The sequence below is a fragment of the Betta splendens genome, chromosome 10 (genome assembly GCF_900634795.4).
Source record: "Betta splendens chromosome 10, fBetSpl5.4, whole genome shotgun sequence".
In the NCBI taxonomy this organism is placed as follows: Eukaryota; Metazoa; Chordata; class Actinopteri; order Anabantiformes; family Osphronemidae; genus Betta; species Betta splendens.
The window spans coordinates 12122569-12148790 of NC_040890.2; the positions used below are offsets into that span (position 1 = coordinate 12122569).

Genomic DNA, 26222 nt, shown 5'->3' on the forward strand with positions numbered 1-26222 from the left:
ACAAAATTACTTAATGATGACCCCTTAAGCACATGGGTACTATTGTACTCACACAAAGCCTGCTTGTTTTTCGATTAGATATACTGCAGGTAGTCTAATAACTTCTGCTTTCCTACTCTCCAGTAGGAATGCACTTATTCCTGAAAAGCATGATTTGCATATTCAGCCTTCTTTCCAGGATATTCTCTAAGTCCTGCACAGTCATCTCCTTCACATCATAACCCTTGGAGTTCCTCCCTCTTTCCACTATGTCATTCCCACTATCAGGGTCGTTTCTTCCTACTGCAGCATATGTGAGGTAAGGAGTAGATGTGTATTCAGGGCAGCAGTAGGCCGACCACATGTACTCAGGAATAGACACTCTCTCCTTCAGCAGACGTTCATTCTGATAGGGGATGGCTCCAGTGATCACATACATTTCCCCTGTGCAGTGTGGTTTGATTTTGTTTAACATCTTTTTCTCTAGGGCACTCCAGGGGCCATTATTAGAAGCTGCCCTTTGTGGGACTATGTTTGTCAGGGTGTAGGTGGCCTCACGGTCGTGCAGTGTTTCTTGGTGACAAACAGGGGTGAGATGGCCCTTGGTGTATTCAGGGTTGGAGGAAGAGGATCTGTAGTCGTCAAGTACTGCCTGGCTTTCTTTCAGATCGTCATCAGGGGTCTGTGGGAAGTCTTCCATCTCTGCACTTTTATTTTCAGACACCAGCTTATGGACACAAAGAAGATATTTCCTAATTACGGAGATTAACGTATAATGAGATGTAAATGTAATATTTGATACACTTTTAGACAGCATGAAGAAATCTAACATAAAAATGTTGGAAGAAAACATAAACATGAATTTCTTTTAAAAAATTGTGTGATGTGCAAAATTTCAGGAAAAGTTGACTGTTTTATTTTAAATGAATTGAAACAACCACTTACCTGTGGCTCAAATTTCCACTCGTTACGCTCCTTTGAGTCATTACTCTTTTTGAGTATGTACGCAGAGTACACTGGTGCCCGACGACCACGATCATACATGGTAGCAAACCTGTACTGGTTCTCGTAGCGTTGGCATATCGGCTGATACTGAGACGCTGCAATACCGGTTGGTGGAGTGCCTTCATAGAAGAACTGAAGGCACTGGTGAAAGTCATTGCTGATCTCTCCAAGCGCCAGGTCACCGAGCAAAGGTAGAAGAAGAAGCAGAGCTCCTGCTGAGAATGGCAGCATCATCATCTGTGACATCCTGCAGTTAATGGTGCCGATACCAGAGAAAGAAAACTGCTCTAGTCCTCTGATGAGTGACAAGTGACTCTTCACATTGAGTGTCAAATGTCTTTGTCACCTTTGCAGGGGCGTCAACTATGTATGGGTGACACTAAAGCTATAAAAAAAATAATGTCGTTATAGATGTACATTTTGTTCATTGTGGACTTTTGAAAGCTCTGCATCACACAGAGACCAAAATGTCACTGACCACAGGTTACAAAGTGTCCAAAACACCGCTTTATCTACCATGTAACGGGAACTGATAGTGTGATGTCTCACATTTACAACCCTCACACACGACAGAAGCAGTCATATGTATAATGTATAATTCATAGACAAGATCCTCTGGGCTGATTCCTTCTTATAATCATTGAAACTCCAACGAGGTGAAATGTTGCATGTAGCAGACGTAGACCGAGGGAAATTCATAGATATTATTTTGTGATTCTTCCATTTGTAAATAATCTTAACAACTGCTGTCACCTTCTCATCAAGCTGCTTGACAATGGTCTTGTAGCCCGCTTTCATGCATCTAATATTCCCAGAAGACTCCTGGGATGCAGAAATATTGCTGACTGATGGGGGATCAAATGCTTATTTTAGTTCATGATTTAAAATGTTTTTCTAATTTTTTTAAGTACATTTCTCTGTCCAAGAACAAAGTTTCACACTGATAGCAGGTCACACGTTGATCAAAATGCCCCTTCATTTACCATCATATTTAACAGGAACAGAAGCGGCTGGTGTGAAGTCTCACATCTACAACCCCTTCACACATTTATATTAGACACACATGCAGATGCAGTCATGGGTTTGTGGGACATCCTGTTTATTGAATTTGAACTTTCGTTCTAAATAAAATGACCAGCCACAATGGACAGACACCGTGTTATTGAGCCAGCGTGCTCCAGATGCATAAGGCACGGACCCTGTGTTTACATACATAAACCAGCTGCAGAAGGCTTTGAATTTTTTCATTCTACATCAGTCAGGGTGAGGGTGGCTTCTCTGTCTCCTTTGGTCTTCTGATGCATGCTGGGATTAAGACGGCTCATGAAGTTGTATAGTCCTGAAGCACCACTTGGCTCTCGATTACGTTCCGGTGGATGGGTAAACTGGGAGGTTTCATTTTTGAAACTGGCACAAGAAAATTGCGACTAAAAAATAGGGTGAAAGATCACATCTTTTTTATCTCTTTATACTGAGTTGTAATTATATTTTAAGTCTAAGTGTGATGTTCATGCATGCAAATGAGTGCAAAATAAAAATGAAACCTATGAAATTCGACCTTTCTGTTATTTTGGTCACATCACAGGAAATCTGGATGTACTGTAAAGTTTAGGCTTAAAGTCAGAGCTACAGTGACTGTGAATGGCTGCTGGTGTCTTAATATTTATTTGTGTCCTTGCAAGTCCTTGCTGACAGACTTCATCTGAGAAAAATCTCCAGGGTGCAACAAAAAGTTTCTAATGGTTCATTCAGTGTTTGACTGCTGTGTGTTGTCAGTGAGGTTCCCTCTTTCACTTCTAGTAACATGTGACTGATTTGATTCAGCCAATATCTGTAAACAATAGTATTTGTTTTCATGCTTCATGTGAAGGATCTTCAGGACACCTTAAGTGTAAAACTTCATAGCAATATCAAACAAATTCAAACATTATGAGCAGCATCCCCACATTAACGTTACTGTCTGTCTGTTAATCAGAAATGAAAAAAGCACAGTGTATAAACCGTGAAATGATCTTGACAGGTCTGGGCTGTACGTCGTGGCCATCTAGTGAACACTATGATGAATGACACACGTCTGTCTGAGGACTGCATGGGCACAGAAACCAATCAGCTTCAAGTCAGCGAAACTATGAGTAACTCAACGATCTATGTACGTTTACGAGTCTATGACGAATGAAAATCTGTGAATAATCATGTATTGCCACAGTGTAAACAGCTGACTCTAACTTAGTAACTTCCCCTTGGTCTGTTTTGTGTTGTGTCATTAACTCTGACTACCTGAATGTGTTCATTCTTCTATTGACCTCCTGCTCATGTACCCGTTGAAAGAGCTTTGTAATAAAATGCTAAAGTAAAAAAATCCGCTGCCTGTGACGTCACTGAATCAGTGGGTTCACAGGAAGCAGCTTAACCGTACAGTGTTTGCTCGTTATCAGTCTATGCTGTCTATCAGCAGGTCATCAAGGTCAGTCCTATCCTCTCTTTAATAGAGCTACAATGAATTCATCTCAATGTGAACGCAAACACGTGTTGTTTTGTTAGATCAGTCATTAAAGTTTGACTTTCTGCTGGAGCTGCTATTAGAACCCCCCAGTGACTAAGTCCAGACAGGCTTCAGTAAACAGACCTGCTCACACCTCCATCACAGGGAACAAAGGCTCTGCTGTAAAACCCTTGAGACTAGAACGAACCGACTGATAAAGTAAATAGGACTTCATGTTATTGTCGTATCATTAAAAGTTCCTCTAAAATCTTTAGGTAACTTTTCCAGAAACTCATTTCATTAATGTACGCTCACTACGAGCTTTGACTCTAATTCCTGGACTAGTCCTGTCTGCTCCGTCATTCTTTCACTTCGTCTCGTGGCTCATCGTGACTCCACAGCCTCCGTCTCTTCCGTGAAAGCCGCCGTTCTGCCTCAGACCACTCCCCCCCTCGCTCGCAGTGAACGGAAGCGCCTCCGCTGTAGCTGTAGCTGCAGCCGCCGCCGCCTGTTGCCGTCGGACTCGCTTCTCTCTTCCGTGATGGCGGAGGCCAACGCGCTCGAGGAGCTCCAGTCGGAGCTCACCTGCCCGGTGTGTCTGGAGCTGTTCCGCGACCCGGTGATCCTCGAGTGCGGCCACCACTTCTGCCAGCTGTGCATCATCCAGTGCTGGGAGGCCAAGGCGGACGAGCTGTCCAACTGCCCCAAGTGCAGAAAGTCGTGCGCGCGCAAGCTGCGGCCCAACTCGCTGCTGTGCAACGTCGTGGACAGCGTGCGCCGAGCTCGCGCCGCCGACGCGACCGCGGGCTTCGCGGGCTTCGCGGGCTGCGAGCTGGAGCGCGCGCTGGAGGACGCCGAGCAGCGGGACGCGGGGTCCGGCGCGGGCAGCGTGGCCGAGTCGGTCGGCGCGTGGCTGCGCCGCGGGCTGGACATGTGCGGGGAGCACGAGGAGAAGCTGAAGCTGTACTGCGAGGACGACCAGCTGGCCGTGTGCCTGGTGTGCGGCATGTCGCGCGAGCACAAGGGCCACAGCGTCGTCCCGATCGCGGAGGCGTTCGAAAACTACAAGGTACGGACGCGGACAGCTCACGCGCACGAGCGACTTCTGGTTATTTATATTCGTGGGAGCGAATTAATCTCAAGTTTCGCAGACGTTCTCAAAACAACCAGCTTTATTAAGGTTTAATTGGAGGAACAACAAGTTCCCAGATGCTGACACACATGGCAGTTATTTGTGAACGCTCCCTCCCCGCCTGCCGCGGAGCCTTTGGGCACTTTTTTTCACTTTTACAGGAATTCGGCAGGCCTCTGCGAGCTCCCGCCGCCGCCCGCTCGTCTGCAGACTCGCTGAATTCCCGTTTCGCTCCCATCTGTTCGTCATGTGACGGAGGCGCCGATCTGTCAAGCTGCTGAGCTGAAAACCTCGTTTAGCGTGCACGCGCTTTCACGCGCTCCTGTGTCGTTTCTCAAGGACAAGCTGTGCGCGGCTCTGGAGAAGGTCCGGCTCCAGACGGAGGAGGCCACGCTGTTCCAGAGGCGGACCAACGAGGAGATCCTCTTCATCAAGGTACCGGTGGAGCAGGTGTTTGACAGTAAACATCCCCACGAGGAAAGCGCCGCGTGCCTGCGTGACATTAGAATGCAACCAGTCATTCGCTCACTCATCACCTCTCAAACAGAGTGTTTACCCGGAGCCGGGTGAGCGGGTTCGTCTCCGGTCCGCGCAAACGCGACGGAGGGGAGTGGGTCTGACCCAGATCCTCGCCTCAGGTACCAGCGGGCGCCTGCAGGTTGACCCCCCCCCCCCCCCTCTGCCAGTTTGACCTAGTTTATGTGCAAATTCACAGGCTTTCGCTTCTCTGTTGCTCCGTCAGCGAGGCAGGATGTGGGTCAGCGAGGTTGAGAGGAAGCGCGTGAATCGGGGCTCTGCTCGCTAATCAGATTTCGGCGTCGGTTTGAGCTCCAGAACCAACCTCGGTTCCGCTTCCCCCGTCCTCCAGGAGCGGGCCGGGGACCTGGAGGCGCGCGTGTCCGCGGAGTTCGGCCGCCTGCGGGACTTCCTGCTGGAGGAGGAGCAGCGCCTGCAGGAGCGGCTGCGCACGCAGAAGGAGCGGCGGCTCGCGCGGCTGGAGGAGGCGCTGACCCGGGCCGCGGAGCGGCTCAGCCGGCTGGAGGGCGCGGCCGAGCAGCTGCAGCTCCGGCTCGCGGAGGAAAGCCCGGAGCAGCTGAGGGTGAGCGCGGAGCGGAGCGCAGGCCGAGCCTGTAGCCGTTTCACACGCAGGCGTTTGGCAATAACGAGCGTGTCTGCTCTTTTCCAGGGAATTAAAGATTTCATTGGAAGGTGAGCGTCGCTGTCTCCATGGCAACATCCTCCAGCGCCTGTGATTTATCACCGGCTCATTCTTTTCTGTCTTATCTCCACTCCGGTCCCAGTTCACGCGAACCAACAGTTAAAAGGAGCGCGTGTGTGTGTTTTGTAATCAACTGTGAGGCTGGTTAAACAGGATGCTGAGCGTGATTGCGGTTGAGTTATGTTGTAACGTGTGGCGATGCTCAGCTGGTCACTCTGGGCTGGCTGAAAATAAGGCCGGGACCGAGAGCTTTCTCGGTTTCAGGATCTATGAGCAGGCTTTGATTTCTCCTGTTTGTCCCTCAGGGTCAACGGCCTGTTTGACTGCTCCCCCGAGGTGAGCGAGCCGCTGCAGTTCGGGGAGTTTGAGGGGCCTCTGCAATACAAAACCTGGAGGAAAATGAGCTCAGTTCTCCAGCCAGGTACACACACACACACACACACACCTGTCAACATGCTTATCACTTGCTCCGATCTTCATAATTTGAAGTTTTGCTCAATAGCTGGAGCTTCCGCGCTGAAGAACGTGTCCTCACAGGACAATGTTTAGTCTGGTTTTAACCTGCTCGAGAACAAACAGTGCCGAACTGCATTTAAGCGCGTTCAATCTGTGTGACCGCCCCACAGCCGTGGCAGCAGTCACCCTGGATGCAGACACCGCCTACCCCTGCCTGTGGGTGTCCCCCTGCCGCACCAGCGTCCACGTGGGCAAGATCCAGGCCGACCTGCCCAACAACCCGGAGCGCTTCACGCGCTACAACATCGTGCTGGGCTCGGAGGCCTTCTCCTCGGGCAGACACTACTGGGAGGTGGAGGTGGGCTGCAAGACGGCGTGGGGCCTGGGCGTGGCCAGAGCCTCGGTGGACAGGAAGGAGGAGATCAGCCTCTGCCCGGACGACGGCTTCTGGACCCTGGTGCTGAGGGACAATGGCGACGGCACCAGCGATTACGAAGCCTGCACAGACACGGAGGAGAGCTTGTTACACCCCACCAGACCTCCCAGGAGGGTGGGGATCTACCTGGACTACGACCGCGGGGAGGTGGGGTTCTACGACGCAGGAGACATGAGCCACCTCTTCACCTTCTACGATGCCAAGTTCAAAGAGCCGGTTTTCCCGTACTTCAATCCCTGGCCCATTATTAATGGACACAACTGGGAGCCGCTCACCATAGTAACGCCGCCCTAGGGACAAGTGTTTGCGTTCGGCATCAGCGGCCTTCAATGGACTCGTTTACATGCAGTCGTCTGCATTGTGTCTACGCAGAAGTAATCTGGTAACAATGCCAAATAGCAAAGTTCCATAAAATTAACCAGAAATTAAATATTTCCTTATAACAAGTGCTTTTAAGAAAACTTAAAATGACCTATATTTATATAACCTATAGATGTGAACACACACACACACATACCTTGTACTTACATCGACACACACGAGGAAAATACCCTTTTTTGGAAGGAAAATACCCTTTTCTCAGTACGCACAAACTCACACACACAGAGCATTTTGCTACTGTAAACAACATAAGTGGTACAAAAATTATGTTGGAGAACAAACGTTACAGTTTCTATATCTGCTGAAGCAGTTGTGTATTTTTACTACAGTTTACAGTTTTATGGATGACTTCTCACCATCGTATTTATTCAACACTACAGCACTGCTCTGAAATAGAAATGACAGTTTCTGTCGTTTCTATGTGTTTTACATTGAACTTAATATTGACATACTTGGCTTTAATTTTATACGTTTCCACTAGAGGGCGCTCAAAACGAAGCCTGACCCCATCACGTTGTCCTTGGCTCGTTATGAAGTGATTTAACTTTTCATGAAACATATGGAGCCAACTTCCAGTAAAGAAAATCCAGTAAGAGCTTTTAGACAGGGCTCCTTGTTTACCAGTCAGTTCATTTAATTTAGAGGTAGATAAGGTCAAACATCACTAAACCCTCAATTCAGTTGATTCAAAAGAGCAAACTCTCCCACAAAATGTGTTAACATGAAAGAGACAACAGGATGAGTAAGTGATTGCAAAATGAAATGAGCACATATGCAATATAATGGAAGAGGCTTTGCTGTGATAACATGCAATAAATAAAGCTTTGGAGTCAGATGACTGGAGGAGGCCGGACCCTCTGGTGGCTGGTGTTTGCACGACAAGCAGCCGCAACGAGAGGAGGGAAAATGGGAAGAGACATTTGAAACAATGGCAAAAGTCATGAAGCACAGAGACATATGTTAGACCTGTGTGAGATCAGAGGACGAGAATGTTCTGGTTCCAGCACACAGACGTGTTGGGTCCAGACCCGCTGAGGTCACGCTCCCTTTTCTCTCCCACTGTTTCTCATTTGCCTCGTTACTAATGATGTCAAATAAAGGCAAAAAATGAACTCTGGGCTGTTAATTCCTGTTCCCTGAGATAATTAAGTGATTAGCTGTTGTTTCTCTGTGTTTGACTTCGGTGTCAGCGATCGTGTTTCTGTTTCACTGCCCAGTTAAACAAGGTTAATGAGCCCCGTTGTGCCAGTCGAGCAGTTCGGTCATCTGTGACTACTATTACGGGCAAATAAGTAATGAGGATTAGTCCGAATCAAACACACCAGGCCTGTTTTCCACTTCAGGCGGAACCACTTCATATTGAACATGAACATCTGGTTCAGGACATAAAACCAGATGTTCATGTCCAGCCCCGTCTCTCTCAGTCTTGATGTGTAATTAGACCTCACCGCCGGCTGGTAACTCAAGCCTCCACCTGTGCGGCCACGCCCTCCGTCATCCATCTCCGTCTTTGATCGGTGTCAGGGTGAAAGAGAACTCTGGGAGGAAAGTTCTCCGGAAGTGCAAACTTCTCCTCCTCCCGCTTCCTAAAAGTTCTGCAGCGTCATCCGTCAGCTCCTCCACTGCACGCATTCATCTTGCTCGTCCACCCGTCATCCGTTTCGCGTCGCGCATAATTGACGCGCTCCCAAAAATACGCCGCCTATTTTTAATCCTCGCTGCGTGTAAGTTAGCATCTCTGTAATGGAGCCAATCAAGAATTTGCCTCTCTCCTCCATCAATAATCGATGAGGAGAGGGGCCGAACAACGTGGGTTGATGTGAATAATGGAAACCTCATTAGAAACTGAAGAGAAGCGGGGCTATACATTATCCCCAGGTGCGGAGAATATACGCGGTCAGGGTTTCAGCTTGAGAGACTGAAGTTTAATGCGGGTTAACCGGAGAGGCGCTCGTGCAGCGCAATTTCTGGGGCGGCGGTTAAGGGCAAAAGAGGGGGGAAAGTGAGACGCTTGATCGGGTCAGGGCTGCAGAACACCTGCCAGCATCCGGGGAGAGAGAGAGAGAGAGGGGGGGGCAACGCCGTTATGGGATGTTTTATTTAGAGAAAGTGAGGCTTTAAGGGAATTAGTTGCTCAGCTGTTCAGTTCAATGATGAAGTTCAGGCCTAAACAGAGTCACTGGGATGTGTATGTTGAGCCACGCTTATAGGAGATTACAACAACGGTGGCACTGCATCTGGATCCCCCGGTCGCTAAATTAATAGCTGACCTGGGCACCTCCTGGAAAAAAAAAATCCAATTTGCGTTACAACAAAAGGCTCCGAGTGTGACAGAGCGAGCTGCAGCGGATTGAGGGCAGATCGCCTGAAAGAGACGGGGGGGGGGGGGGGAAGACGCGTGGAGAGCGTGGATTAGTGTCACAGAGGAATGATGGCGAGAAGAATGAGAGGCGGGTGGAATAAAACATGGCAGGAAAACATAAGGGACGAAATCCCATTGCATGAAGCGCACGTAGCCAAAATGCGGCAGAAGCCGAAAGCACAGAGGCAACATGAGGAGTGTTTACCTGTGATGGAGGAAAGGTGGAGGGGGGGGGGGATGTCTTACTGGTAGATAACGCAGGGGAGGTAAAGTTGAGGAGGTGTAGAGTGTCACCTAAAGACCGAGAGATAGCGAGCAGGGCAGAGGTGCAGGAACCTAATCCCAGCGACAAGACAGCGGCCGATGATAAAACGCTCCCCGCCCGGACACACGGACACAGATATGGACAGAGCCGCGACGCGACGCGACGCTGAGGCGCTCACCTGGAGGAAGTAGTGGGTCAGAGAGGGGGAGGCCAGAAACAGGAGAGAGGCTGCCACATTATTTTTCCTGGAAGCCCTTCGTTCATTTCGCTTATTCACGTGGGACAAACGGGGGACCTCCAATGCGCGAGCAGAGCGATTTCTTCTGTCGTTTTTTTATTTTTTATTTTTAGGAAAACCAGGCAAATCTAATAAACGCCCCAGATCGGATTCTGGAGAAATTTTAAACGTCAAATAAATATTACAAAAAAACCTACAAAAGACTGTGGAAGAGAGGAGAACAAGGGAGCGAGATTAAGAGAGGGTGAGGGAGGGGGAGGGCGAGCGAGAAAGAGAGAGAGAGAGAGAGAGTGTGTGTGGAGCCCGTGGAACAGAGATGTTCATGATCATTCGAGAGCCGACCGTCGTAGCGGGCGGTGCCGGAGCCATGAGCGCACCACCGGAGAGGAGCGCAAAGCAGGTGTGTGTGTGTGTGTGTGTGTGTGTGTGTGTGTGTGTGTGTGTGTGTGTACTTTACAAACTTCTCTCTGTGCATGAATGCGGCCCATGCAAGCATAATTTGGATGAATTTATTCTAGTGATTCCTCCAAACCTAACTTTAAAGATGAACAGAACTAGTGGAAATTGTATCTAATGCAAAGTCACAGTGTTTAGGAAACTTCATCTGCTGTGAATCGATCAGTTATAATGTTTTTGCAAATTGCTGAGAAGTTGACCTATGATGGGGGTGCATGACACCTAAACACGCGTGGCTCCTCCGCCCACCGCTCAGGTGCAAGCGGCCATCAAGAAGAAGGTGAAGAAGCAGAAGAAGCGGTCCAACGAGCCGGGGGCAGCGGCCGCCGACGCCGCCGCTCCTTTCCAACACAGAGCCGCTCCGCTTCACCAGGCGACGACGGAGGAGGAGGAGGACGGGGAGTCGCTGGAGGAGAGGCTGCAGGAGATGATGGAGGGGCCGCACAGGAGAGACAGGGAGCAGGAGGAGGAGGAGGAGCCCGTGGACCTCATGCCCATCGTGGACTCGGTGTTCGGACAGGTAGCGCCAGTGTGTGTGTGTGTGTGTGTGTGTGTGTGTGTGTGTGTGTGTGTGTGTGTGTGTGTGTGTGTGTGTGTGTGTGCGTGTGCTGCTGCATCAGGTTCTCCGGCTGATTGAATGTCCACTAAAGTTAGATTGAAACCCAAAGCCTCCAATTTAAATTTAAAGCCTGGCTACGCTCCAGTTTCTGTAAATAGCCGTCGCTCCCACACCCCTAAACCCCTCGCACGGCAGGAGGGCGTCCAGCAACACAAACATCAACCATTTCACCCTCTCAGCATCAAATCCACCGGGGAACAGTGGGAGATGTCGCGTCTATGAGGCTTTAACGATCCCTTCCTTTAGTGTAACAGATACAGTCTGATGGCGGCAGTCATTGAACCGGCTCAGTATCACATCACAGCCCATCGCTCACACGGTGACACACGACACAGCAGCATCTGACACCCCAAGGATCAGACGTCATGTGACGCAGCGACGGGAGTCTGCGTACGGCAGTAAAATACAATGAGATTACGCGGAAGCTCCTGTGAGTCACTCACATTCACAGGGATGAGTGAGACTGAGGTTGGGAGCAATAAATCAATGTAATGAGAACGGGGAGTGATGTCGGTGGTGATGAAGTGGTCCAAGTTAAGAGAGGAGGGCTGATGATGCTGCACTGACGGCCCCTCCAAGGTTCCTGAACCGCACTTTGGCAACAGACGCATTATAGCATGGAACTTGTGTGTAAGAGGCAGATCACAGACTGAACATGTGCTATTTCCACATACACTCATCCCCCACACACTGGCATTAACTCATCATCCCCTTAAAGCCATATTTCACTCAGTATTACATCATAGCTGCACTGGCAACAGGTCGCCGCCTCCCTCATCGTTTCCTACGACGATGTTTGGACAGAGAGATGATTTGGGGTTTAATGCTCTTCTTCTTTCCAACTTCCTTTGATGTATTCAGTCTCCAGTTTTCCATAGTCTTCTTCTTGACCCGTATCTGACTCCAGATCAGCACATGATACGTGCTGCTCAAAACAGAAACCCTGTGTGTGTGTGTGTGTGTGTGTGTGTGTGCGCGCGCGGCAGCATCTCATTTGCACGATTAATTAAATCCATCAGTGCAGAAGTATCAACCTGGTGAAACAATCAGCTTAATGGCGTTTGTTGTGTTGTGGGTTATTCATGCAGTGGCTGGTGTCAGATTGGTCCAAGACGCGATCGTCAATGGGAGAGACAAACATGTTGAGGCAAATGTTGAGACTCGCGTTGTCAGAGAATCATCATAGATGAATAGTGTTACATGGGTCTGAGCCTCAGTCCTGACCTGTAATTTAAACCGTTGGAGATATATGACATTTAAAATTCAGATGTAGAAACCTCAGCTGCTTATAGCAACAGTATTATGGTTTCAGTAATTATTTATAGAGGTTTCAAGGCGCATGTGTGCAAACGACTTGGTTTGTCTAACACTAAATTATATAAACTGAAGGTTACTTTGTTTCATTAGTGATTTTACATAAAGGTTTTCTTTCTGCCTCCACATCCTGCTTTAAACACTAGTGTGAGGGTTCTCACTGCAGCAGCTGTCGGGTAAATCCAGATGTGAAGTGGCCTCTAGTGGCGGCTGCTCTAAAGGAGTAAGCAACAAAACCTGAGAACATAGTTTAACATAGCTGTAACTTACCTCCATCGTCCTCTACCTGACGCTGTTTCAGGCTTTTAATCGTCAGCAAATGATGTGGGAATTTGGAAATGTGCAATTTCTAATAAATAGCAACGAAAACAGAGTGGCGCAACATGGGAGCTCATTGTTTAACTGCAGTCAATGTGACCGGCAGCAAACAGCAGACATACACACGCGCACACACACGCACACACACACACACACACGCACACACACACACACACACACGCACGCACGCACGCACACGCATGCACACACACACACACACACACACACACACACACACACACACACACACACACACACACACACACACACGCACACGCATGCACACACACACACACACACACACACACACACACACACACACACAGACACACACACACACACACACACACACACAGACAAACACACACAGCTGTGCTCCCCATATGGATGTCCTGTAGTAAGCAGAGAGCCAAATCTGCCTCAGCAGAGATTTGTTGACAGATGCTTTGATGGAGCTCAGCTGACCACTTAGCGCTGCACTCATGGTGAAACCACTTGTGATCTTAGCGTCGTCGCTTCACGCTCCCGGCAGCGATAAGCCTCGGACATTAGAGGGCTCCGGCCGCCTTGGAGTGTGGGATGGTAAAGGCTGCACTGCGACTTGAGGCAGCGCTGATACACGTGACTAATGCTCTGCATCTGTTGGTGCGTTCACTGTCGTCTCACAACTGCATAGTTTCCTTTTGTCATTAGAGGTTGGAAAAATGTAAATGGTGAAATACCTCAAATTAAATCATGAAAAACACAGAGATGAACAACATGTGTCTGATGAAACTGTTCAGGATGAAAGTAAAGATCAGCGAAAAAAAACATGTAATTGCAACTTCTGCAGTTTAGAACCTTCTTCTTGATCGCGTCATGACTTTACCCAAGTCACTTCCACATCCATTTTCAGTTTAATGGCTCTTTTACTTTTTCCTAGTAACATGACGTTGAAGTCAAGTTCTCCTTTTTCTTGTTGCTGCTTTTCCGTCTCTCTTCCTCGTTTCATGTCCTGAGCGCCCTCTTTAATCTGAAGTGGTGAGGTTTAATCCCCCTCTGTTTATGTCCTCTTAATTCTCCCTCTAAAACTCCTCATACTGTAGATGAAGTCATTTGAAGGCTGATGCTGAACATGTGAGACAGAGAGAGAGAGAGAGAGAGAGAGAGAAGAGGATGGGATTAGAGACAGTGATGCTGCTGCAAAGAAAACCCAGAAGTGCGTCTGGTTGAGTTGGTTCTGGTCCAGGGTGGTTTGTTTGGTTTCCCTGCTGGACTTCGGGTCGTGCACAGATGGGTGGAGTCATCCCGGGCTCCATTAGAGCGGGTTCTCCTCCCCGTGGCGTCAGTTTGGGACGGCCGGCGCTCCAATGTGAGCCGGGCGTGTGAGCGGTGAGCGAGAGGAAGCCGGACAAACAAGGACAGGGGGGAGGAGGGGAGACGGGTGAGGCTGCAGGGAGACGAGAGGGTGATGGGCAACTGCACCAACCCCTCTGTGGAGGAGAAGATGAAGCAGGTAAGACTGGCTCATCTCTTAGGTGGCATCCTTTTTGGGAAGAACGACACATGGGCGGACGCGTAGAGCGACTCTTGGATTGTTACAGTAAAGATAATATCTGGTCTGAGTGGATAATAATAAGCAGCTTATGCAACGCAGGCTTACAGCTGTTTGCGTGACTGGAATCCCCTGTTCCTTGAAAGACATGATTGTGTTGTAGACGTGCGGGCAGCGGTGCCGGGGTACAGTAGGGGGGTTAATGCCTCGGTCTGGCCCAAAGGGGGCAGCAGAGGGCCGCCCGCCGGGGGAGGAAGAGGAGGAGGAGGAGGAGGACGGCGAGGAGGAGGCGTTCGCGGACCCGTTCGGTGCGCTGGTGAAGAACTGCAGCGTGCTGCACATTGCGGGTCCGGCCTGCGTCTTCCTCAAACAGGGCTTTTCCCAGACTCTCGTATGTAAGACGCGAGCCAAGTGTGCACGGCGCGTGGTCACGCGAGCCCCCGCTGCAACTTTTTCCACCCGTGTGAACTGGTTTCCCCCCTGAACCGACCCCCCCCCCTCCTCTATCACCACCACCACGCCTCCTGCTCATGATCTAATCTCCTCCAGAGAGGTCGATCGGTCGCTTCCATGGAAAATTATTGACTGGGTTTGTGCTGTGTTCATGTATTCATATCACTGGGGTGTGTCCTGGTCTGTTCATTCATTGCAGCACTGAATCACCATCGCTTCTCATCATCATCTCCTTCTTTATCCTTAATCAAAACATGTGCAACAGTGTTTCCCATCAGCTCCGATCACTCCCTGGTTGTGTTTACAGTATATTTCATTCACTCGCGTCCCCACATGTTGTGTTCTCTTGGTGTTGCTGTAGTGATGTTGTGTTAAATCTGATTGTTGTGTGTCTGGATTATGTGTGTGAGCACTAATGTGTGACGCTTCTTTCTGCAACAGGACAGAGAGCTGAGACCAGAGGAGCTCGATGGTGAGACACCTAAAGCAGCTTCATCATAATGTTCCTGCAAATGGCTAACAAATACAAATGTTAACGTGTGTGCGTCCGTGTGTGTGTGTGTGTGTGTGTGTTTTCACCAGAGCTCCGTGAGGCCTTTGTGGAGTTTGACAAGAATAAGAAAGGCTACATCAGCCATAGAGACCTGGGGGAATGCATGAGGACCATGGGATACATGCCCACGGAGATGGAGCTGATAGAACTGAGCCAGCAGATCTGTGAGTGGAACCACCGACAGAACCCGGTTACGCAGTGAAAGATAATACGATGACATGAACAGAGCCATGGTGGAACGTGGAAAAATGAATAATGTTAATTCATTTAATTCACAGTAGCCTTTTCTATTTTGATCCGTCTTGTGGCATTAACTGAAGCGTGACCTCCCGCTTGGTGCCCTTCATGGCTCTGTGTGACCTGCAGGTGGAGGAAAAGTGGACTTTGAGGACTTTGTGGAGCTGATGGGGCCCAAGATGCTGGCAGAGACAGCAGACATGATCGGAGTCAAAGAGCTGCGAGACGCGTTCAAGGAGGTCAGGACGCGCGTTGTTACAAGAAACGGAGGAAAAACACGAGAAATGACAAATGTTTCTCTTCTATTTGGCATCTTTGTCCAGTTTGACTCGAACGGTGACGGTCAGATCAGTCTGACGGAGCTGCGCGAGGCCATGAAGAAGCTGATGGGGGAGCAGGTGACCAACAGAGAGATCAACGAGATCCTGAAGGACGTGGACCTGAACGGGGACGGCCTGGTGGACTTCGAGGGTGGGAGCGGCGCCCTCTGACCTCATGGCCCCGTGATGCGTTCAGGTTCCGCTCCTGTCTAATCCTCCCTTTGCTTTTCAGAGTTTGTGCGAATGATGTCCCGCTGACGGGCGCAGCCGCTCACGTGAGATGACGTCACCTTATGGACGTGATTCATTCCTGGACGTTCTTCCTGAGCTCAGACGAGCCTGAACATGAAAGTATTTTTTTATATTTAAGACATTTAAGAAAGCGAGAATAAATCCTTTTACGACCAACATCTCTACTTAGAATTCAACCATCAGCTGTGAGACATATCATAAACAATATTTATGAATTTGTGTTTACATGTATTTTTATATATCAGTGTTCTTTGAGTGTAAAGTTGTCAAACTGTACAATTATTTTTGATTAAAGAAATCTGAAAAATGCGGGTGAATGGGTGAATTTGTTGTCACGGCATGAATGAAATCAACATGTTCATCATTTGAACTTTTTATTCAAGTTCACTAATAAGCCACGAAAAATTAAAAAAAAACAATCTTTGAAATGAATATTTTCCTTTTTATTGAAAACTTGGCCAGGATTCTGTACAGCAGAGAAGCCGTGTGATGCACGGGGGCGAGCGGGCTTGGAGCGGCAGGGGGCCGGGGAGACCCCCTGCGTCCACGGTGCATCGCACCCTGAGCCCAGAATCGAGTGTGTACAACAGCAAAAGGCATCGTCGTGTTCCCCCTTTGGAGTCTCAGAGGACTGTGGAGGGGAGGGACTAAAAAAGGTGAGAAAAGGGGGGAGAGGGAGGGGGAGTGGGGGGCAAAGCTCAGCCCGTAGGGGAGAAAGAGTAGAGCGGAGGCGGAGGGCGGGCGGTCGGGGCGGACTCGAACCCTCAGTCTGGATCACGGGCGCTCGGAGGCGTCTCTCCCCCGTTCCCTCTTCCTCCTCCCCCCCCCCTCGCCTCCGCTCCTCCTCTTCCTCTCCCTCCCCGAGCCTCACTTGCTGGCCATGGTGTAGCAGCCCTGTTGGTGCCACTGCATGTCGCGGATGCGCCTCACGGACTGGAACTGGGGGTGGCGGGCGCCGTACTCGTTGAAGTGCCTGAAGTCGCCCTTCTCCAGCAGGTACTGGCTGCCGCGGTACCCGGGGAACTGGTAGCCCACCCAACTGTGAGGAGGAGGGGGGGGGGGGGGGGTCAGCTTAGGCCGGATCTTGTGCGTTGTGCGTGCGGGAGGGGCCACTCACGTTCCGCAGCTGACGATGATGCTGCCCACTCTGTCGGTGAAGCCGTAGGAGAAGAGGCTGGGGACGTCGTCGTCCACGATCTCCATCTTGCGGCCCTTGAACTCTCCCACCTCGTACAGGCAGATCTTGTGCTTCTCAGGGTCCTGGAAGGGAAGGCGAGTTTAGAGGGGGGAGGGGGGGGGGGGGGGGGGGGGGGGGGGGGGGGGGGCAGCGGAGCGGAGGCGAGGGGCGGGCGGCGCCGGGGTTCTCACCATTCGGACCGGCCTGAAGGACAGCAGGTAGTCGTTCTTCTGGCAGTTGCTCCAGGAGTCCCAGCGCGGGTACTCGCCCTTCTCCAGGATGTACATCTCGCCGCAGAAGTTCATCTGCTCGAAGCCCACGAAGCTGCGGACGACAGCGCGCCGTCAGAACCCGCCTCCGGGGCCGCCCCCCCCCCCCCCCGTCCGACGCCCGAGCGAAACACTCACGGTCCGCACTCGACGCGCAGCGAGCGCACGCGGTCCATGCCCATCTCGCACACGTTCATGCACTCGTTGCTGATCTCGATCATGCGGCCCTGGAAGTTCTCCTGGTCGAACACGTACATCTAGAGGGGACACAGGCCACAGGTGAGTGGGCGGGTGGGAGTGGGCGGCGCGGTTGCTGCGTGTGAGGCCACACCTTGTAGGACATCATTCCCATCTCGGACTTCTTGCCCTGAGCAGCCTTGCCGTCAGTCTGGGAAGAAGTCTTGGACTTATCTCCGCTGGACATGATTTCTGGGAGAGAAACACTGTGAGAGGAGGTGCGTGTGTCTGTGTGTGTGTGTGTGTGTGTGTGTGTGTGTGTGTGCGTGTGTGTGTGTGTGCGTGTGTGTGTGTGTGTGTGTGTGTGTGTGTGTGTGCGTGCGTGTGTGTGTGTGTGTGTGTGTGTGCGTGCGTGTCCACCTCACCTGTCTGTCTGTGTGTGCGATTCCTGTGCCGGGCCTCACTCAGAGTGCGTGCGGCTCGGACTGCGCCCCCGGCTTTTATACGCTGGCGCCCACAGGAGAGGGATTACGGCCACAGAAACGAACCTGCTGAGGTCAGAGGCGGGAGACAAAAGAAGGGCCGCATCATCAGAGTGGGACGGCGAGAGGGGATGGGCGGAGACAGGGGAGGGACGCCGGGGGCTGACTGCAGACCAGCCTCCCGCTGAAGTTAGGACTACTTTGTAGTAGTTGTCTACTTGTTGTAAGTGAGGCCTGCTTTAATGGAATATGAATATTTCATGGTCAAACATAAATCAGGAATCTGATTTATGAGCGTCATCTATCTGAATCAGAAATGAGAAAACATTAAAGCATTCGACCACAGTGCTTTATCATGTAGTAATAGTAATTATCATTATGCACAGGGGAAACTGCGCCCTCAGGACAAGGCTTCAGGCTGTACAGTACAGCCCCTGTTCATACAGGTGGAGCTACTGCACCTGCAGCTAATGCAATCCCATAATATAAACGTTTACTAACCCTTCACCATTCCTATACATCATCCAGACGCACGCAGCTGTCTCCTTCTCCGCAGTTAATCCCCACATTCTCCAGCCCGATCCTGGCCCTTTGTGTCTGGGCACGCGCTGGACTGCTGACCGGGGTCCGAACATACCGGAGCGCCTTTGTTCCGAACCCCCCCGGCGGCTCTATGGGAACTGCTGAGCTGGTCCGGCGCAGCGCGACAACAGCGGCCGGAGAGCCGCGCGTGGGCACCGGGGGCGCGCCTCGGCTGCGCCTGCGGCCCAAGGGGTCCGAGGCGCGGCCGTGGACGCGCAGCGGCAGGCGCGCACCCCGCGCACCGGTATAAAACTGAAGCGCCAGGTTCTCCCAGAGCTCTACGCGAGGCAGGCGGTAGGCACGTACCACTCCGAGCTCTCCCGTTAAAGTGCCGATCTAGGTAAGGCTGCAACTCGGGCGACGACCACAACCACTGTCTGACTTTACATTTCACAGTTCACTGGATTTATTTCATTCTGCAGTTTTACCAAAATAAAGCGCGCTAATCTAGAAACGTATTCCAAACAGATTATTATTATTATTATGAAAACCTCTTGATTGCGTCACCTCCTCCTCTCTGTGCCTTAGGAGCAAAGATGTACAGAACTACCAGGTACCCAATGATGCAGCCGCTGGTCAACTCAGGAATGGGCATGGCCCCGTTCTTCAAGGTAACGCACGCGCTGGGCTGGATGCGTGGATGCCGTGCTCCGTGCGCGTTAACGCCCCCCCCCCTCCCCCTCTCCCCCCTCTCTGGCTCCTCAGGTCACCGTGTTCGAGCAGGAGCATTTCCAGGGCAAGTGCCTGGAGTTCACCTCCGAGTGCTGCAACATCCAGGAGTGCGGCCTGGACAACATCCGCTCCATCCGGGTGGAGAGCGGAGCGTGAGTGGGGCTGACTGCACCTTTCGTTGCGGGCGCCGCCGGCCGCTGCGGGTTCTGACCGCCGCGTGTCTGTCTGTCTGTCTTTGCGCAGCTGGGTGGGCTTCGAGCACCACGACTTCCAGGGCCAGCAGTTCATCCTGGAGAGAGGCGAGTACCCCCACTGGGACGCGTACAGCGGCTCCATCTCCTACCACGTGGAGCGCCTCATGTCTCTGCGCCCCATCTACTGCGCCGTGAGTGCCCCGCGTCGGCGCGCAGTTGCCCTGGCAACGAGCCAGTGCGATACATGACTAACGTTTCGCCCCTGCAGTCCCACCAGAGCAGCCGCATGATCATCTTCGAGAAGGAGAACTTCATGGGCCGCAGCGTGGAGATCTGCGACGACTACCCGTCTCTGCAGGCCATGGGCTGGATGATGCCTGAAGTCGGCTCCATGCACGTGCAGTGTGGCGCGTGAGTCATCTGCGTGGACGCTTTCATGTTCCTCAAGCTTGGACACGCTCCTCTATAAATGTGTTTATTTCGCAGCTTCGTGTGCTACCAGTACCCCGGCTACAGGGGCCAGCAGTACATCATGGAGTGCGAGAGGCACAGCGGAGACTACCAGCACTGGAGGAACTGGGGCTCCCACTGTCAGACCCCCCAGATCCAGTCCATCAGGCGCATCCAGCACTGAGAGGAGGACGGGCTGAGACTGAGGCCGCGGCCCACGGACAGCAGCTAACTCTGACCCCCTCCCCTCTCCTCCCCCCTTCTCTCTCCCTCTAGTCCTTCTTCTTCCTCTTGACTCGAGCTACACCCCCCCCCTCGAGCGCGAGTCACCACCACTGATTTACAGTCGCTGCCAAAGTGCGATAAGAGACAATATCGCACTGTTAAAAGCACAGGGAAACACATGCTCCACACACACCCGCCGACATAAGCGACGCTGTCATAGTGTCTTTTTACTTGGTTGAGGTCCGTACACGCTCACACAGACACACGGTCGCCGCTCAGGATGCTGGGACGCCCGGCGCCACGGCGACGAGGCCGGCGCCGCGGTGCGACTCAGAGGTGCTTTGTTGTCGTGTGTACCGGGCTCATAACTAATAAACCTGTTTTCACCTTGTGTTCTGTGTGTGAGGGTGATTTCTCTTCAGCCGTGGAGGACGCGCCTGCGTCTTTGTAGCACGACACACAGCACCAGAGGCCCGAAGGGCGCCTGCACAGAACCAGCGCCAGGGATTTATCTTAAACATGTGAACACAGGCACCGTTTAGGGGAAAATGCTGCACATGTAGAAATCACACGAGTCCAAACACTGAAAAGGAAAAAAACATGCTGACAAATAAAGGATTTTTAAAAATCTGCTTTCAGTGTGTTTAAATGACAAAACTGACTGTGTTAGCATTAGCATTAGCTGGTAAGCACCGTTCAGGTACATGTATGGAGTTAAATTACACAAATGGCTAAAAATAATCACAAGAACAGAAACAAGAAAATCATAAGAAATCTTTATAGCAGAAATCAGAGTTGATTCAAAAGTGCTACAACAAACGTCCAACGTAACTTTACAATACTAAAGGAGGACTTCCTAAAACATTAACAGCTTTTCAGGCAGAACAGAGGCCAACATCTGCAATATTTACAACAAAACCATATTTAATAAAATGCCCCAGGTTGCTTAGACGGACTTTGGATTACTAACCTCTTGATGTCAGTTTCAACACTGATAAAACTAACTTCACTGAACATTTGTGCTTAAAACTCACAGTTTATGAACCTAAAAAAACAGCACAGATCCCGGCAGTCGGCTGCAGTCTGCTCTACACGGGTCGGGTCCTGATCGCTTTAGTGTCGTTGTGCGTCTTTGGACAGTTAGCAAGAATAAAAACAAAAACCAGGCGTGTTATTGTCAGATAAAGAAAAGCAAAAACGACATACGGCACATAAATAAAACCACATATTTAGAATGAGCCAGTGCTGCTCTAATATATGTTCTTAAAACTCAGGTGAAAGCAATTTTCTGTAATATAACAAGTAGAAAAGTAAGACACAGGTGTGATCGCCCTGTTCTCAAACCACGTCCACGTCCTCGTCTCCTTCGTCTCCTCCTCCGCGTTCTGGAGACTCGGCCCAGCTGACGTTCGCTGCAGCGTTGAGGGGACTGGAGCCCCCGATCACATTGATGTCCTCGTCCTCGGAGCCGCCCGTGGAGCCCAGACTGGCTCTTCTCCCCGATTCTAGTGGAGGAGCCTGTGCTCTGGACTGGCAGCGGACGCCGACCCAGTCGTCCTTTCTCTCCAGGTCGGTGACTCCGTCCACACTGATTATCTCATCGCTGTCGCACTCCTCCGCTGACCTGTCCCTCGTCTCGCTGAGCGGCGTCTGGCTCCACGGCCCGTTCCCAGCTCCTCCTCCTCGCTGTAAGCCGTCTCCGGCGCCGGACGCTGAGACCGTCTCCACATCCACGACGTCGTCCACATTCGTCTCAGTTTGCTCGGCACAAACCTTCTTCAGCACCGAGGCCTCGTCGCCCGCTGCCTCCTCTGACGCCGCTCTCCTCTTCTGACCCCTGATCCGGGCTGCTTCCAGCTCGTCCTGCGGCTGGGCGGCCGAGACGTCCCCCTGTCCCTCGCGTCTTCTCTCTGGCTGGATTTGTGGCGCTGGAACTTCACCGTTAGATGAAGCGCAAAGAAGTCCATTTGAGTTGGACTTCCATCCTTGGTCCCCCGGTTTGTGAAGAGATGGTCCCTGTGAAACAAGTTCAACTTATTAAGGGACAAAACAAGTCCTTTATTCACTTACTTCACTGACCTGCCTGCTCCTTCAAGTACGTGTGGTTCAATAACAGCTAAGACCTCACCCGGCTGAAAGATTCCTCCTACACAAATACCTTCGGCTGATGCTCACCTCCACATTAGCTGTCTGCAGGCGATTCCTGATCGGGTACAACTTTCTGCCCATCTCTGTATGTGTAGGACTCTACAACATAACAAGCACAGACAAAGCATTTCACACTCCAGTTTTGTTATTATATGCAGTAATTACTGATCAGACGCCTTTGTCACCTCTTCTTGACTCAGTTTAGCTTTCACCAGCAGAGCGTCGCCCCTCTCCAGTCTCACCACAGGCCTCTGCTGGAGCTGTTTATCCTGCTCATGGTACATTCCAGTCCTCAGTGACTCTGAAGTCGTCTTCCTTTTCTTTGGTGAGGACACATGTTTGCGCGTCCCCCTCCTCTTCCTCTGCCGTTGCCTGCCTGATGACCGGGCCTTCCCCGGCGGCCTCCCACGCCGCTTTGGAAGAGCACCGCCGCGAGCTATCGTCACGTCGGTCATTGAACGCCTCGACTGCTCGCCAGCTCTGACACTCTGCTGCAGTGCGGCCGTGTGGGAGCTCGTGGCCGGCTGCAGTCTGCACGTCCGCCTCGTCCTGCTGTGGGGCTGGGCAGAATAAGGCTGGCCTGCGCTCGCAGAGCTCCTACCGGCCGCCTCAGGTTTGTCTCCGGCGTCGCAGTCGCAAATGTGATGCTCAAACGACTGGAGGAAGTGATCCAGGATATCCGTCAGCTCTCCCTCCTCCTGCTGCACATGGAGCACCTCACGAGAGCCCGCTGCAGCACCAGCCGGCGGAGGCCCGCGCACACCTGGCGGACGTGACTCCATTTCCGTGGATGGATCTTGTTTGTTCTGGGTCAAATTACTCTGAGAGGACGCACACATGCTTCTGAGACTCTTGAAGCTGTTTTGATCAGCGGGCTCCGCGCGCGGATCAGCGTTGTTGCTCGATAAAATGTCAAGGCCCATCATCACTTCCTCCAGGAGGAGATCGATGTGCTCAGGCGGCCCCTCCTGAGCGGGGGCAGCCGGGGGCGAGAGGGAGGAGGGGTGGAGGGGAGAGGCTGCTGGAGGGGAGCCGGCGGCCGCAGGTGAGCGCAGCCTGGGAGACGAGAAGAGCCGGCGAGAGGGATTGGAGGCAGATGAGGAGGAAAGGGAGGAGGTTGCTGGTTTGACTCTGGCCTTCCGAGCACTGCCAGCAGGAGGAATGCTCTGTAACCAGAGCAGAATAGACTGATTTCAAGAAGATCGTCAATTAAGATTAAGACCAAGACAGTTAAATAAACAATCATCACAATTGTTCCCACCTGTTTGGGCTGCTGTTCTGTGTGTCTCCCTCCACTCTGCTTGCTAACGCGCCGTCCTTGTCCTCGCTCCGTGAACGTCAGCATCTTCTCACTCTGGCTGACGTCCCACTCCGTGCTGTACTGTTGCCCCCTCTTGGCCCGTTTCAGCAGCTCTCTGGTTTTCACGCACAGCCTCCTGCCGACAGCTCCACCGCCCTGACCCGGTTTGGGCGGCCCCCTCCCGCCTTTCTGCAGGAACAGCTTCTGCAGCCTGCTCACGCCCACATCCTGCACTTCCACGATCTCAGTCAGCCGCCCCCTCCTCCTCTCTCTGGGTCTGCTTTCGCCCGCGCTGCTCCTGCCGCCTCTCACCCGCGGTCTTCGCCTCTTCCCCGCGCGCCCGCAGTGGGAGCCCTCCTCCTTGTCCGGGTTGAGGAAGTAATTGATGAACCCCGGTATGTTGTCCTGGAACTGCTCGAGCCGCTCGCCCCCCCAGTCTTCACCAGCTGGGACATCCCTGTCGGCCCCTGGCGGGTCTGCGGAGCACAGGGTCATTTGGTTTGGCAGAAGATTAACAGACGGGGGGGCAGAGGAATATGACGGGGGTCCAGCTGATTCTATAGAGGCTGTTGGTTGCGGGTGAGGAGCTGCTGTTTCACTGTTATCAGTCCGGTAGACCAAGGAGACGGGCGCATAGGGGACTTGAGAGTGGACAAAATGAGAGTCTGTCTGTCCCAAGCTGTGAAGAGCACTTGCATCGATTGTGCTCAAGGAGGCTGTCGGGTGAATCGGCAGAGCCGTGCTTATGTCCGGCTCCTCTGTCTGTGTGGCCTGAGTGCCCGTGTCCTCCTGGCCTTCTGGCAGAACCTCTTTCCACAGAAGGATGCTCCCGTCCCTCGCCTCTCTCCTCCATATGCCCTGTCCCGCCCCACTCTCCTCTGGAACGCGGGGCTCCGTCTGCACCCCGACCTCTGCGCGCCGGCCTCCTCCTGCTCCGTCTCTGCTCGCGGGGTCCCTCCCGGTGACCTCCACCAGGCCGTGGATGCCCAGCATGGCTGCGGCCGACACCGCCTCTTGCTTCTCCCTGTCGCACTGCCCCGCCATCTCTCCGGAGTACAGCAGCCGGACCACGTGGAGCAGGGTGTCGGCGCCAAACGAGCCAAACTCCAGGAGACGCCTCTGTCCTGCAGGAGGCACCGGCATGGACGACAGAGCGAAGGACACCTGGGGGCTGACGGCGGAGAGGACGCAACTGTGTACGGGCACCGTCACACCTGCAGGGAAGGAGCGATTTAAGCACGTGTACGCTGCTGCTGGTTGTGTGTGTGTGTGTGTGTGTGTGTGTGTGTGTGTGTGTGTGTGTGTGTGTGTGTGTGTGTTCATACCGTCTGCCTTGAGCAGTGTGTCACAGTACTGACTACATTGTTGTTGTCTCTGTAGCTCAGCGAGGAGGCGGGCTTCAAACCCTGGTTTATGGTAGCACCACATCTCCCCATTCACTTAGAAGAGGAGCAGAGGGAATACAACGCTATTAGTGCATAAAAAATCAGGAGCACATCATCTACCTGAATTTAGCATCTGCGCCACTGAAATGAAAGCATGCATGTATAACAACAACAACAACTCAATGTCTTCTTATGTTTATGCATAGTTCGCTCCCACAGCTGCGTTTTTGCCGAATCAGTTTCCTCTATTCAAATGGCTCCTTGGCCATTAGCCTCGAACCTAGCTCAGGTGTTAGCATACCTGCAGCTGACGACCAGCAGCCGCTAGCATGGAGATGTAAACTAGTCCATGACACAAGAACTGCGTTAACGTGTCACGGACGTGGCGTCGAGCACTGGTTCGGAACTTCTAGTCCAACCCGACCGGACCTGAGGTCCAGTTGGTCGACTGGCGAAAAGCCGCAAAACTCACCATTTGAGAGCCTCCAGTCTGTGCAACTGCTCCCACGGCACAAATATAAAACGTATTCGCGTAATATGCGTATATTTTAGTGCGTATTCAAACGTAACAGGCCAACTGTAATTGAAATGTGTTTTAATGTTAATTTTTCTGGCTGTTTTCTGAGGTCATCCACGGGTCACAACGGGCCTTCACGCGCGACGTAACTGTCCAGCAGGGGGCAGCAGAGTACAGCAACGCTCAGTCAAAGAGTAACGATGCAACGTTAAACACGAGATAGATCGCTCAATGCACTTCCGCCTTCGTTACTTCAGTAGATAGTGTCATGATGCTTTTCGTTTTCCCTGTAAAAATTGCAGTTTTTTTAACCTACGTTTATCTGAGTGCAGATATGAGAGCCAGTCAGACCTCTACATTGTCCAGTCTAACAGCGGTGGCGATGAAGGATCTGCGGTAGCAGTCCTTCCTACACTGTGGGTGGATCAGTCTGCCACTGAAGGAGCTGCTCAGAGCTCCCACAGTCTGGTGCAGATGGATGAGAGCTTGGCCATCATCCTCCTCTCACCCACCTCCTCCACAGAGTCCAGTGGACACCCCAGGACAGGACCTTCCCCACCAGCTTGTTGAGTCTTTTCCTGTCCCGGTCAGTGCTGCCTGCTGCCCAGCAGATCACAGTGTAGTGAATAACAG

The 26222-nt window shown here is 51.9% G+C and overlaps 6 protein-coding genes across 9 annotated transcripts; 3 read left to right on the forward strand and 3 right to left on the reverse strand.

Moving 5' to 3' along the window:
• Nucleotides 1–112: 112 nt before the first annotated feature.
• Nucleotides 113–768, reverse strand: LOC114864971 (endonuclease domain-containing 1 protein-like). The gene has a single exon (XM_029165981.3). It carries the CDS (start codon nt 677–679, stop codon nt 113–115), a length of 567 nt encoding a protein of 188 aa, XP_029021814.2. The 5' UTR covers nt 680–768.
• A 2867-nt stretch (nt 769–3635) lies between these two features.
• On the forward strand, nt 3636–8202 carry LOC114864514 (zinc-binding protein A33-like). Its single transcript, XM_029165382.3, has 6 exons — nt 3636–4535; nt 4938–5033; nt 5467–5697; nt 5785–5807; nt 6123–6238; nt 6444–8202. Exons 1-6 carry the CDS (start codon nt 4008–4010, stop codon nt 7001–7003), a joined length of 1554 nt encoding a protein of 517 aa, XP_029021215.1. The 5' UTR covers nt 3636–4007; the 3' UTR covers nt 7004–8202.
• A 2026-nt stretch (nt 8203–10228) lies between these two features.
• cabp2b (calcium binding protein 2b) lies at nt 10229–16322 on the forward strand. Of its 2 annotated transcripts, XM_029165386.3 has the most exons (7): nt 10229–10355; nt 10668–10931; nt 15091–15121; nt 15232–15366; nt 15569–15678; nt 15763–15910; nt 15992–16322. In XM_029165386.3, exons 1-7 carry the CDS (start codon nt 10272–10274, stop codon nt 16015–16017), a joined length of 798 nt encoding a protein of 265 aa, XP_029021219.1. In that variant the 5' UTR covers nt 10229–10271; the 3' UTR covers nt 16018–16322. The 2 variants fall into 2 exon arrangements, with proteins under 2 accessions (XP_029021219.1, XP_029021220.1); XM_029165387.3 differs by lacking the exons at nt 10229–10355; nt 10668–10931 and adding an exon at nt 13801–14157 and having other exon boundaries at nt 15992–16302.
• Nucleotides 16323–16368: 46 nt separating this feature from the next.
• Nucleotides 16369–18123, reverse strand: LOC114864519 (beta-crystallin B1-like). Of its 2 annotated transcripts, none has more exons than XM_029165388.3 (6): nt 18060–18123; nt 17789–17886; nt 17596–17714; nt 17380–17512; nt 17129–17271; nt 16369–17050 (listed from the first exon to the last, which is right to left on the reverse strand). In XM_029165388.3, the coding sequence occupies exons 2-6, from the start codon at nt 17879–17881 to the stop codon at nt 16879–16881; spliced, it is 660 nt and encodes a 219-aa protein (XP_029021221.1). In that variant the 5' UTR covers nt 17882–17886; nt 18060–18123; the 3' UTR covers nt 16369–16878. The 2 variants fall into 2 exon arrangements, with proteins under 2 accessions (XP_029021221.1, XP_040928560.1); XM_041072626.2 differs by having other exon boundaries at nt 17789–17900; nt 18060–18074.
• An 840-nt stretch (nt 18124–18963) lies between these two features.
• Nucleotides 18964–20630, forward strand: cryba1l1 (crystallin, beta A1, like 1). The gene is made up of 6 exons (XM_029165390.3): nt 18964–19038; nt 19227–19309; nt 19404–19522; nt 19614–19755; nt 19833–19975; nt 20051–20630. The coding sequence occupies exons 2-6, from the start codon at nt 19235–19237 to the stop codon at nt 20196–20198; spliced, it is 627 nt and encodes a 208-aa protein (XP_029021223.1). The 5' UTR covers nt 18964–19038; nt 19227–19234; the 3' UTR covers nt 20199–20630.
• A 370-nt stretch (nt 20631–21000) lies between these two features.
• Nucleotides 21001–26077, reverse strand: LOC114864507 (uncharacterized). Of its 2 annotated transcripts, none has more exons than XM_029165368.3 (6): nt 25545–26077; nt 25013–25126; nt 23649–24901; nt 22573–23553; nt 22415–22486; nt 21001–22255 (listed from the first exon to the last, which is right to left on the reverse strand). In XM_029165368.3, exons 2-6 carry the CDS (start codon nt 25113–25115, stop codon nt 21578–21580), a joined length of 3087 nt encoding a protein of 1028 aa, XP_029021201.1. In that variant the 5' UTR covers nt 25116–25126; nt 25545–26077; the 3' UTR covers nt 21001–21577. The 2 variants fall into 2 exon arrangements, with proteins under 2 accessions (XP_029021201.1, XP_029021202.1); XM_029165369.3 differs by lacking the exon at nt 25545–26077 and adding an exon at nt 25374–25525.
• Nucleotides 26078–26222: the final 145 nt, after the last annotated feature.